This window comes from Sminthopsis crassicaudata, chromosome 5, assembly GCF_048593235.1.
Source record: "Sminthopsis crassicaudata isolate SCR6 chromosome 5, ASM4859323v1, whole genome shotgun sequence".
Classification (NCBI taxonomy): domain Eukaryota; kingdom Metazoa; phylum Chordata; class Mammalia; order Dasyuromorphia; family Dasyuridae; genus Sminthopsis; species Sminthopsis crassicaudata.
In genome coordinates this window covers 81,877,768-81,890,819 of record NC_133621.1, presented here as the reverse complement: position 1 = coordinate 81,890,819, position 13,052 = coordinate 81,877,768, and the positions used below count along the sequence as shown (strand labels likewise).

The 13,052-nt window shown below is 33.9% G+C and overlaps 1 protein-coding gene across 6 annotated transcripts in view; it reads right to left on the bottom strand.

The window, feature by feature from the left end:
• The window catches only part of PTPRN2 (protein tyrosine phosphatase receptor type N2), a 1,470,018-nt gene that overhangs the window by 892,108 nt on the left and 564,858 nt on the right, over positions 1-13,052 (bottom strand). For all 6 annotated transcript variants that reach the window (XM_074267305.1, XM_074267309.1, XM_074267307.1 and 3 more), the window contains one exon: positions 1,503-1,620. In XM_074267305.1, coding sequence (XP_074123406.1) covers positions 1,503-1,620 — 118 coding nt within the window. The remainder of the gene's footprint in view (positions 1-1,502; positions 1,621-13,052) is intronic.

Sequence of the window (13,052 nt, the reverse complement as noted above, 5' to 3'; positions counted from 1 at the left end):
GAAGGAGAGGGAAAGTCAGAACATTAAGCATAAATCAAGGCTGAAAAAAAGTTAGAAATAAAGAAATTGCTAATAATAAATGAACACTAGAACATAAAAAAGGAAAAAAAAATCAACTATGTTATCTCCTTTAAAAGTCTTAATATTTTAAGTGGAGTCAATAATATCAAATACATTAACGAAAACCTTTTTTCAGGCATTCCTAAAGTTGTTATTTTTCATCCCCAAGATACTGAAATACCCTAAAGGATTTAGGAACTGAATTTTATGTAACACGGATTACTTCTCAATTTTTTTTCCCTGAGCATTATACTCAGATTCAAGGCTCTATTTAAATATTTTAGAATTTTTTTAGAATTTTAGAATATTTAGATAGTTTAGAAGTCTTGAGATAGACTAATATAGAGGATTCATTAATTCGAAGCAAATATAATACCACCGAGAAAAGAGATCTCTATTGATATAACAATTTGTTTTCCTTTGGGTTGGTATACAACTATAATACCTCTTTGCTTCCAAAGAACCTGCTTACTGCTTCCCTGAAGAGTAAATGATGTTCTCTGTAAGGTTATAAACTATTAATATTAACTTGGGTTGCTTTCTCTACAAAGCTGCTATCTGTAGGTTTACCAATGAATTGTTACCAGCCTGCTTCACCAACCAGCTTCTACTGACCACTAATACTTTGCTGATAAATTGTTCTGGTAGGCTGCTTATAAATAGTGAAGTTTGTAGTCATTTAAAAACCAGTTCAAAGTCTTAGAGCTATTTTGGTATTTTTTTTTTTTTGTGAATCAAAGCTATAATCCTATCCAGCCAAAAAGCAAAGTCTCACAAGTCCAATTTGTTGTTTTGTTTTGTTTTGTTTTTTGTTTTTTTAACATGTAGCTTTATCCTCAGTGGCAAATCTTCCAGATGCATGCAATCTTTTGGTTGAAAGGAAGATAGTCAGGTCAGAACTGGCAACCTTCGTTCTCTATTCTTACAGCTAACTAAAATGACTAATATGTGGTCTACATAAGCTGTTAGCTTAAAAAATAGGTCATGGGTTATATATTCTACAGGATAAAAAGATTTAAGGAGACTTGCGATCTACCTTACTGGAAGCAGTGCTCCTACAGATGAGATCACTAGTCCATTTAATTATTTAGTAATCCCCTTTTTAGCATACCATTTTAAAACCCTTGCTCTATATTTGACATAGTAACAAATAATAGGATTTTTTTAACCTTGCCAATTCATTTCTCCTTGTCCAGCTCACTAATATAAACAAAATCCCTTATTATAATTATCTCCCCTTACTTTCTTTCTTCTCCTATTCCATAGAGGAAGCACAGAGAATTGCACAATTTGCCTAGAGTCAATGCCAAAATACAGGATAATTTAAAACCTGAGACTTGACCAGAATTGAAGTCAAAATGATTTACATAAATGGGAAATGACAATATTTCTCGTGATCAGGCAGTAAAGGAAGTAGGCAAATAACATCATGAAGAGTATACCTGATTGAGTTGATTCCATCACTTGCTAAAGAATCAGGATGCCACTGGTGGATTTTGGGGATATTTTCAAGCTCCTGGGCTACTGTGCCCTGGGTATAATCATCCTGCCAAGTGAAACCTGTGAAATGAGAACAGAAAACTTTCAGCCACTGCAAAAGTTTCAGTAAAGTCACTAAAAACCTGGAGATGGGAGGAAATTTTGTTGTTTGTTGGTTTGGTTTGGCTTTTTATATCTTGTTTTATTTTATTATATCTGTTTACCCTGTTAATCCCAAGTGAAGACCATCCTCTACTATACATTTTTTATTAAACATACTTTCTCAATACTCAAGTTCAAATGCTATCAAAGTGTTCCTCTCAAATAAAACAGTGGGTGGTGTTCTGGGTTTAAAGAGACTGGACTTAATGGAATTTTACCACTTGCTAAACACCCAAATACCCTAAGCCTGATGATGTGATTAAACAGAAGAGCTATTCCTAGCCTTTATGAAAGATAATGAAGGAGCTTCCAAACTGGAGGATTACAGTCATAGGAAAAAGTTACATCTCATGAGCAATTTGTGCACTCCTACACACCACTCATCAGATACACTGCCCCATCTCTGAATTTCCAGGCCATTCCTTCTCCCCAACTCAATCTTGCTTAAGAGTCAAGCACTTAGAATGGAATAAGGGGTATTGTTACTGTGAAAGTAATTATCACAGGGCTTAATGTACTGTATCTGGGAGCCAATTTACATTATATTTATACTCAAATGTTATGACAAAGAGCTTTATAACAAGGGTGAAGTGTAGTTATGAAGGCAAAATCCATGCGATTATACATTAATTACATGCACTGCAGATCACATGATAATTATGTTCAGAATTACCAAATAACTCCCAAGAATAATTATTATGCAATTTGTACATTTTAGATCTTATGGTAACACTTTAGCTCTTAGAACTACCCCCATGCAATTATCCATAATTATCTAATCACTAAATATCATGTAATTACAGAGATATATTTTTATGCCCTGTACGAAAACACATTACCAAAATCTTCAAATCAAGAATACTGAATGTGTGTGTGTGCACTCGCACGCGTGCAGCCTGAGCCCATGCATGCACAAGCACAAATGTATATGTGTGTGTGCATGGGTGTTTATGTGTGTGTATGTGCGTCCATGTGGTGGCTGTGTTCAGATATGGCAATGATCTTGCTGAAAAACAAGTTCTCTGAGAGGACTCAGAAAAGAGGCTAGGAGATATAAGCTGCCTGCAGGACCCCACTTAAAGTCTTTTTCAAATGCAAATCTCACCTTTCTAAAGATACAGGTGGCAGGATTCAAACTGTTTTTACCTTTCTAAATCTTAGAAAACTCCCAGGAATTATCCAGGATGGAAGTTGGAGGAAAATGTCACCAATCAGCACAATTTTCTGTAATAAGTTGGTATAAGAAGCTTTGTTTGGGACAACACAACTCCTCAAAAATCACTCATTGCAAATAGGCACTCAAGGAGAAAGATGCTACTAAGGAATGAAGGTCTGTTCCACTTGTCCAAGACTATTAAAAAAAAAAAAAGGCAGAATAAAATAGCCCCCAAAGAAACTGATATCTTTGTTAATGTTCCTGCTGCAGTAAGAGACAAACTCATCTGAATATGTTACTATTTGCATCATACTCCACAAAATAATGAGCTCTTTGGATCACCTAGAAGGAGTTTTGAAGGTAATCTTGTTCAAATCTCTTATTTTACTGAGAAAAAAAAAAAAACTGATTTCAGGAGAGATTAAATGACCTATCCAGATATCATAGGTGATGTGGGACAGAAGAAGAATTCAAATTCCAAATCTTGGGCAGCTAGGTGGCACAGTGGATAGAGCACCAGCCCTGAATTCAGGAGGACCCGAGTTCAAATTTGGTCTCAAACACGTAACACTCTGTGATCTTGGGCAAGTCACTTAACCCCAGACTCAGGAGGGAAAAAAAAATCCAGATCTTTTGACTCTAAATTCAAGGGATCATGGGCTGGGAATGCTTCCATAATCTGGTACACAGCCTACGCTCTGAATATGCTTATTCTCCAAATTCAGAACTTTTAACTGCCCCCATGTTGGTTTATTATTGATTATTCATTCATTCAATTTATCTAGAAAATGAATAGACTTCTTGTTTTTTAGTTGAAACCAATGGTATCAAGACAGAGAGAATACAAAAAAGAAAATTAATTTCTCCCTGATCTTTGAAACTTCAGTTCTAAAAGAGGAGAAATAATTATACCTGTACTCTACACATGGGATGTAAGGGCTAGCCTCTGGAAATTTCTATCTAGAAATCTTATTTTATACATTTAAAAATATAATTCTGAGATGGGATGCATTGGATTTACCAGACTCCTAAAGGGAGATCATCAGACAGAGAAATAGAGAGAGGTTAAGAATCTTATTAAAGGTTGGTAAAGATAAAAGTGGATATTTTCCATCTAAGTTCATGAACTCCTTACAAGCTATCCTATTGCCAAAGTCGTCTGTGGACTCAAGGTTAAGAACCACTATATTAAAGTATCCCTAAAATCATATCCACCTCTAAGTCTGCACTTCTATGATAGATACCTCAAATACCATTGAAAACCACTAAAAATCATAAATACTAGTATACAATTTTATTAGTTAAATTTTAATTTTAAGATGTCAAATACAAACATGAATTTAACTACTTCTTGCTGTCCTGTAGGACTATTCCCCCAAACTTATCAGACTCCAATAAAAAAAAAAAAAAAAGGAAATATTCAACGGAAAGACATATAAGATGGTGAATGGCTACATTCAAATAGAAATCTCATTTGGTACAGTTACTATGGCTCCTTGAACCTTGTTGCCATCTACCTCCGTATTCTATGAAAATTCAACTCACATAGCATATTCTTTTCCTCCCCAGAGGGTCAGCTCATCTTCTCCACCCAATACCATAATATTGATCATATAGTTATTAAATTATACATGTTCTGATTGAGAAGATTTGTTCTACAACTCTTATTTTTCCTTCATATATCTGACTTGCTATGGTTATCCTGCTTCTCATTAACCATTTATCAGAACAGAATTAAGAAAAAAAGATAAGATAGAACACATATTAGTCAATTTTCTTCTTTCTAAATAGAATTTCATGAGGTAAGTACAGAAGAGAAAACTAAAATTGTTAGTTAAAATGAAGTTCCTGAAGAGTCTATGAATTTCACAAATAAATTCTCTTCCTCTTTTCTATTCCTTTTATTTCTTCCTGACTCAGTAGATGTACATTGCACATTCTTATTGCTAAATTATATTCATGTCTATACTCTTATTTGATTCCAGGAGGGTGCCACCATAATTCTTCATATTGTCACCTATCCAAAAAGTGTAATTTTGTCTAAAATCTACCTATATATTGGGAGGGAAAGAGAAAAAGAAAGAAGGAAGGAAGGAGGGAGGAAAGGAAGGAAGGAAAGAGAAAAAGAAAGAAGGAAGGAAGGAGGGAGGGAAGGAAAGAAGGAAGGAAGGAAGGAAGGAAGGAAGGAAGGAAGGAAGGAAGGAAGGAAGGAAGGAAGGAAGGAAGGAAGGAAGGAAGGAAGGAAGGAAGGAAGGAAGGAAGGGAGGAAGGAAGGAAGGAAGGAAGGAAGGAAGGAAGGAAGGAAGGAAGGAAGGAAGGAAGGAAGGAAGGGAGGAAGGAAAGAGAGAGTGGAGGAAAAGAAAGAGATAGAAAAGAAAAAAGAAAGAAAAGAGAAAAAGAAAAGGAAAAAAGGACATGAGAGAGGAGGGTGGAAGGATCTTTATGTACAAAAAGCTCAACGAAACACCCATATACAGAAAGCACCCATACCAAGCTGACAGCTGTGATCAAAATGAAAGGTTGGCAATGTCTTGTTTCTCCTTTGTCTCTGTCGCCATACCTAGTGGATGTTCTTGGCTCACACCCCAATTATAACAATTTTGCTCTGCTGACTGCCCAGGATCACAGCAGGGCTGTAATGTACACACATTATTTCCATGTCACTTAAAGGGACTGTATTGTAGGACATTGAGTTACCGATTGACCAGCTCTGCTGGAGTTCTGACTAGGTTGTCTATTTTTTTTTAGCTATGACCTCCCACAGATGGACAATACCAACCCCACATAGCTACAATCACAGCATCTGATAGGAAGAAATGATTTCTGTCAGTGATTAATGGGGAAGGGGGAAGTGGTGGGGAAGAATGGTCAAAGTAGAGTTGCAGGATGAGAGGGCCCAGTTAATAGTTTGTTTTTTTTTTTTTTTTCCAACCCTCTTTTTTTCCCCTCTCTCTCTTACAGTGAGATTGAATAGTAGTTCCAGATAACATGAAGATTGTTTTCACAAATAAGAAAAAACAATCTCTCTCCTCCTCTTCCTGGGTCAGGCAGGCAGAAAGCAAAGGGAACAGACTTCATCAGATTGTATCGGTTAATTTAAAGTAAAATGGATAGGTTATCTGGCACTGAGGGAAGGAAATGATAGAGCCAGAGCCAAGCAGAGGAAGACCACAAGCTTCATGAGGCTCTTGAAGTTATGCTGCTGTTTTAACCCCTCCTGTAAAATTTTGCAACAGCTCAGCAAGTGACATCTTTCCAGCTTCAGAGGAAGCCAGAGCATAATTCATGGGACCACAGATTTAGAGCTGAGATAGACCTTTTATACCATCTTATTAAACCTCATCATTTTAGAGATGAGGAAATTTAGTGATTAAGTAAAATACTCAAAGTTATTCATGGTAGTTAGGGGAAAAAAGGTGAGATTTAAAGCCAGGTCTTCTCACTCCATAGCTAGGTCTCTTTCTAATGTACCACATTTTTTTAAAAAAAAATCAGATTTCTTGTTTTTTCCCAATATTTTTCTAGATCCTTCAAGATGGTAACTGCTTCTAGTATGGAGGAGAATTTTCCCCAATTTCATCTCTATCTAGAGAGGGTAGATGGGTTGAGAAGCCCTAAGTCTTTACTGGCTTGGCATTTCCTTTTCAATTATACATTAAGTTAGTTCATTGTCTTGAATAAATAGTTTCTCCATCTGAATAATGGGACTGATTCTATATAATTCTTTAAAAAAAAGTTGTTTAATAGGTGAATGAGAGGCAGAGTAGCCTAGTGGATAGACACCTAGTCTTGAATCCAGAAAGACGTTCAAGTTTCACTTCTGAATCATCCTGCCTGTGTAACCCTGGGTTTATCACTTAACCTCTCAATGTTTTGGGCCAGTCATGCCAAGCTCAAGTAGAAATGGGGTCACTATATCATATAAAAGGATTCTTGCAGGCACATACTGACTGTTAAAAACCACATATTAGTCTTATCAACGTTTTATTTTATTTTTATTTATTTTGTTAAATATTTCCCACTTACATTTTAATCTGATCTGGTTTGCACTAAGACATGGTCTGCTTTTGGCTGCTCAAAGTAACTCTTTAAAATTTAAATTATTAGATGTAGAAAATGTGATAACCTATAGTGGCAAAGGATATTCCTCATTGGCCGCTCTCTAAACCAATAAAATCAAAATATATAAACACACACACACATATATATATATATATATATATATATATATATATATATATATATATGACAAAGACAGAGGCAGTGACAAAGACAGAAACAGAGACATAGAAGAAAAGAGTAAGAGAGTGAAAGATACACAAAGATAAATAGTGAAAGAGATACCTATATACATAAAGACAGATATAAAATATAGATACATTTGTATGCATAAATATAGACAGAGATGAAACATATGGTGTCTCAAAACTCTTAATATGGCTTAAGCTTTAATGACTTCATATTTATAAATGTTACAGTTACAATTATATAATTAGAAAGTTCATTTCAATTTATTTTAGTGTTGTGAATTTGAATAATACTCTTAATTTTAATTTGGAAAAGATTGGGCACTCTGTAATGATGTGTGGTTTATATGGTACTTTATGGATGACACTTTTTCAGACCATAGACCTATAGAGAAGATCTTGCTTGATCAACTAGATTACCTGATTTATCTTTGAGAATTTTTTCTTGTGGAATAATGTCAAAATTGTTAAGTATACACCAAAACCTCATTCTTTGGATGATTTTGAGCCTAGGAATACAAATATAATCCTTTTGGTTTCTGAATAGCAATTAATGAAAGTTTTGCAAAGTTAAAAAAATAATTAGTGTTGTGCAGTCATGTGTTAATTTTTTAAAAAGAATTTTTTAAAAGTCAAATAATTAATCTTTTAAACACAGTATTTTGAACATTTGTAGAATTTCTGAAGTTATTAAAGCTTAAAAATTATAGTAAGACTTTTGGAACAAGCTGTATATACATATATGTAAACACAAAGATGTGTATACACATGTATACAGTATGTTCATATATGCACTGCTTGTATATACATGGATTGTAAACATGTATATTTGCATGTATGTGCATATACACATGTATCTTCATATCTATATATGTATATGCATGCACAGACTCATCCACAGATAGGATAAAGGTACACTTTTAAATCCTCTACAATAAAGGCCATTTTTCCCCCATAGCTTTTGCTCCTTTTGAGGAAGCAACCAGATAAACAAATCTAACTGACAACTTGTAGCCAGAAATTAATATCAGTCTGGGTCAGCTTCTACATGAGTTCAGTGCCATCAAGATTAATGACTTTTTAAAAGAATGATCATGATGAATTTTTCCTGTAACTATCTATACCAAATAGCAAGATATATTATGGGAGGCAAAAAGAAATTTTTTAAGGCAAAAACAATCATGCTTTCTTAAAGCATGCTCAGAGGTTTGTTCTTTGAAATCTGAGCCAAAAATTTACTGAGGCCTAAATTTTGAAGCCACAGAGAACACAGCAAGAGGGATGATTCCTGCATTCCCTTTACTTCCTGTGCTATTTCAGTCAGAAAATAATTTCTCTTCATTGCAGAGCCTGGCCCCCCATGCCATGTGTTGCAAATTGTTAATGCCTCCTTTAGCTGTCAGAATGTGCCCGGAATTGTGTGTGATTGGCTTTCTTCCCTATTTTCACAACAGATAGGTCAAGCCAGAGACGTGACTTTCTCCAGCTGCTGTTCCACAATCCCCAGAGTCACAGCACTCAGTCTCATCTCCTACTTCCATTTTCAGAGCTCAAGGACACATCAAATGATGTCCGCATCATTTCATGTGTTTCTCCTCGCGACTGCAGCGGTTACGCAAAAATAAGATTGCTGTTACCAAATGCTCAGTGTGTTTCCCACTTCTGAATATGGTCAAAGGGAATGTTGTCAGATACTTCTTGCCCAAGGAGAGCAAACTACAAGTTTTTACAGAGCTATTCTGTAATAAGATCCTTACTGATTGTGATAGATACTCAAAAAAGGATTCTCTAAATAACACTTTCTGAAAGAATTAAATATGTGTGTATATGTATACATACATATATATATAATATCAATATATCACACTTTATATATACTCACATATATCTACACACATACACACACATACATATATATATATATATACTCACATACATACATATATAGAGAGTGATGTGTATATATAAATATATGTAGGTATACATGAATGTTATACACATGTATAAAGATATATGTATATATATTGATCTATCAATCTCTTTCTAGATAGATTGATATAGACATATAAGCACAAATTCTACATAGCCCATATCTAAACTGAGTGTGATAGAACTTTGCAATATAAGCTATTTGATATTTTAAATATTTAGGAAAGAAATATTAAGTGGCTTTATATTAAAGATCTAATAAATAGAACATAGAAAATAATGTTAATGTTTAAAATTTCAATTAGGAGTTAAATATAAAGAGACAGACAATATTAAATTAAAATGGGGGAGAATAATGAACATTTTGTTTACCAACATTTTATCTTTTAGGGAGCCTTCACTAATAGGGAGGAAATTGTTTGAGGATCTTGTTAAAATGTTCCTGAACCCCATTCCTTGGTTATAGACAAATGAAAGTTTAATAATGTTATATGAGGAAAAAAGGAAGGAAGAAGTGAAGAAAAAAGAGACAAGAGGAGAGGAAGGAGGGGAAAAAAGAGAAAAAAGGGAGAAAGTATGAGAAAAAAGGAGAAGACAAAAGGAAGAAGGAATGAAAAGGGAGAAAGGAAAAGAAGGGAAAGGGGAAAGATGAAAAAAGGCAAGAGGAATATTAATTATCTAATTTATCTGAAAATTTTAAAATAACATTAGGAAAAATATATGTATTGAACTTATAGTTAGATGCTGCCCTATTAGCGATAGAATAAACAGCTAACAAAAAGGCTGCCTCTAATCCCAGTGTTACATTTAGCTAGGTTATGATGTTACACTCCACATCAATTCAGTGGGAAGAGATCTTTTCTAATAGGAAAAAAGAAAAAAAAAACCATTAAGCAAATAAAATAAAATTCTCATTTTAAGGCAGTCAAAGTGTTCAGTAAACATGAAAAGGAAATGTAGATTCTAATTGGATTTCCCAGCAAAAAGTCCTTTGGTACACTTTCCATTTATTATCTTTTGTCCCTTGCTTCACATGAAGGTACCCTGAATTGTCACTAATTCTGACATAGTGCTACCTTAAGTGTGAAATTTCCTCATAATGAGGTCCTTGGGCTACCACAATAACTAAACTCACCATGTCTACTTCCATAATGAATGTGACATTCCATGAACATACATGCTTTCTATTTACAGTTTTCATTAATTATGAAATTTTATTAATTCTTCTTATTCTCAATCCATTTTTTAGTGCAAAAACCTTTAGTTTTACAGAGGTTCAACTACATTGTGGGAGGTTCTTATTTAAGTTAGTAACCTTATAATCCAATCTGATAGAAAGTTTTAGAGCAAAACAATATTGTCACTAGGGATACTTCCAACAAAGTATTGCCCTTCCCCCCACCTCACCATGCGATATTTTTTTTTTACTTAAGATATGTATGGTATGCTAAGACTAAGATAAGTATGTGATGGTTGTTTAGAACCCACTTGAAACTTATGATTGAATTTAATAATAATTTTTTTTGTTGTTTTTGTGTTTGTTTGGTTTTTTGCTGAGGCAATTGGGGTTAAGTGACTTGCCCAGGGTCACACAGCTAGGAAGAGTTAAGTATCTGAGACCAAATTTGAACTCAGATCCTCCTGACTTCAGGACCAGCCCTCTATCCACTGTATAATCTAACTGCCCCCACTTCATGATTTTAATGGAAAAGAATGTTATATGTCTTTCTCAAAAACTTGTCCTGGTATTCTAAAGTCCTGGGCTAATAAATTTATAGCCTGCAGAAAGACAATGTTGGTTTAAAAATGAAAATGATGTTTGAGTCTTCCTTTCCAAAGAATACTCCTGTGTACTTAAAAGTAAACTATAAAAGACACAAACTGTGTGAAACATTTGTTTAGGAATTAAAATCAAAGAAAATGGTGTTGACCTATGTTTATTTCCATTCCTGGATAATGAGATACATCCATTCTTCCATTTTCCTTATTTTGCTTTTAAAAAAGCCTTTATCTTTAAAAAAAAATGACTTTAAGTATGGTAGATTTGAGAATCCCATAAAATTGGAATTAACAGCACCACAAACTTCAAAGGCAGGACTCAAAACATGTCAAAGGATGAGCAGAATTCCAATGAAGTGACTTCTTTGGGCTTTCATTTTTCATTGGTTTTTGTTTTCTTACACTCAGCACCTTGATGCTGGATTTCTCTAAGAACTTTTGGGGGGCACTTAGAAGAAATGAACTTTACTTCTCAGAACTAAATCAAGTCTCAAACTACATAGTGGTTTCTCTTTAAGACAATCCCTGAGAGCAGCATGAGGTCAAATGTCAGAGGACAGAGGTCAAAGTTATTTATCTTTGTATTGCTGGTTCACTTCACTCCACCTCAGATCATTTAAGCCTTCTCCAGTACTCTAAAATTCTCCCCTTCATCATTTCTTATGACACAAGAATATTCCATTATGTTCATGTACCATAATTTGTTCAGACATTCCCCAATCCCTTTAGGTTTTTGCTCTTTGATACTTCAAAAATGGACATCTTAGAAATATCTTTAAATATCAGGTTCTTTTCTTCTTTTTTGATGTCTTTGGGGTTAACAGGAAAATAAAATAAAATTTAATTTTGAAGTAGAGAATAGAATTTCTGATATAATATATAGTTTTGGGGTTTTTTTCTGACAGCACAAGGACCCAATTGATCATGATGCTGGGAGGTTTTCAGAAGCCCAATAAAAACTCAGTAAAATTCAGCAGAAGCAAATTTTCCTTAGATATAATTTCAGGAAGCTGGCCTAGGGGACCTTTTTAGAATAGGAATCATTTAATGGAAAGGGGTCTCATCCAAACATATCATCCCATAAACAATACTTGTCTAGAAATGCATAGTCTACTAAATTTTATTGATTAGGCAATTAGAAGGCATCTACTTAACATGTACCTGGTGCAGGCACATTAGTCTCTCGGTGTTCCATACTGAAAAGTATGTCAAGCTTTAATCACAGTTTAGTTTCCATTCACTAAATTTTATATCTTAAAATTCAGTGAAACATCCTTATTATCACACTGGAGTATGAAAGTAATATTAATGCCCATTTTAGAAATTGACTGGCTTGCATTGGTCACTTTTTAAGCATGTATTTTGTTTTGGGGATACATGATCAAATTTGGGATATAAGTCCAATTCCTGGAATAATAAGTTGATAACAATTCAATTCAGTAAGTGTTTTTCATGTTCCTACTCTGTACCAGGTATTCTACTAGACACTAAGAATATAAATACAAAAATAAAACATCTCTTGTCCTCAAAGAGCTTATATTCTATTGAAAGAGGAAATATAATATTATTAAATACAAGATACAAGCATTTAAAATTGAAAAAGCATTGATGTGTAAATGTACCAAGTTCTAAAATGTATAAGGCTGAGATTTTTTTCTTCTTAGAGTTAGAAAGACATAGGAATAGAGTTTGATGATAAAAAGTAATCAACCAGAAATGTTTCTCTCAAAACAGTCTCTTTATATATCCTTTTGGGTGAAATTCTATGAAGATTTTTAAAAATTATTTTTCAAAATGCCAAATATCTTATATCCCATTTTATAGCATGGGCATCTTCAATTGCTGACACATGGAGACAGATAGAAAAGTTTTTGTTTTTTTTCAGAGAGCAATTCTTTTTCCTTGATTTTCCAGTTGATATTGAGCTACAAGTCAGTGCACAGTTCACAGAAATATGATTTGCGGAAAATTCATCTATACTTGTGATAATAAATACTGCATGAAGTTACCCTCCAGTAATGACACTGGATTTTGTGATATCAAGGTTCATTAAAAATTAATATTTTTGGCTGGGTTACATTTACTGATTAATTTATTTATTTATTAGACTTATTTAAAATATCCATTTCCCCAAAGCCTCAGGGCACATGTAACAAAATATAAATACTACTGATAAATTCAATTAAAAATCCTTTACCAAACAGAAGGAAAGAGGGGATAAACAGATATTATTGGGAAGG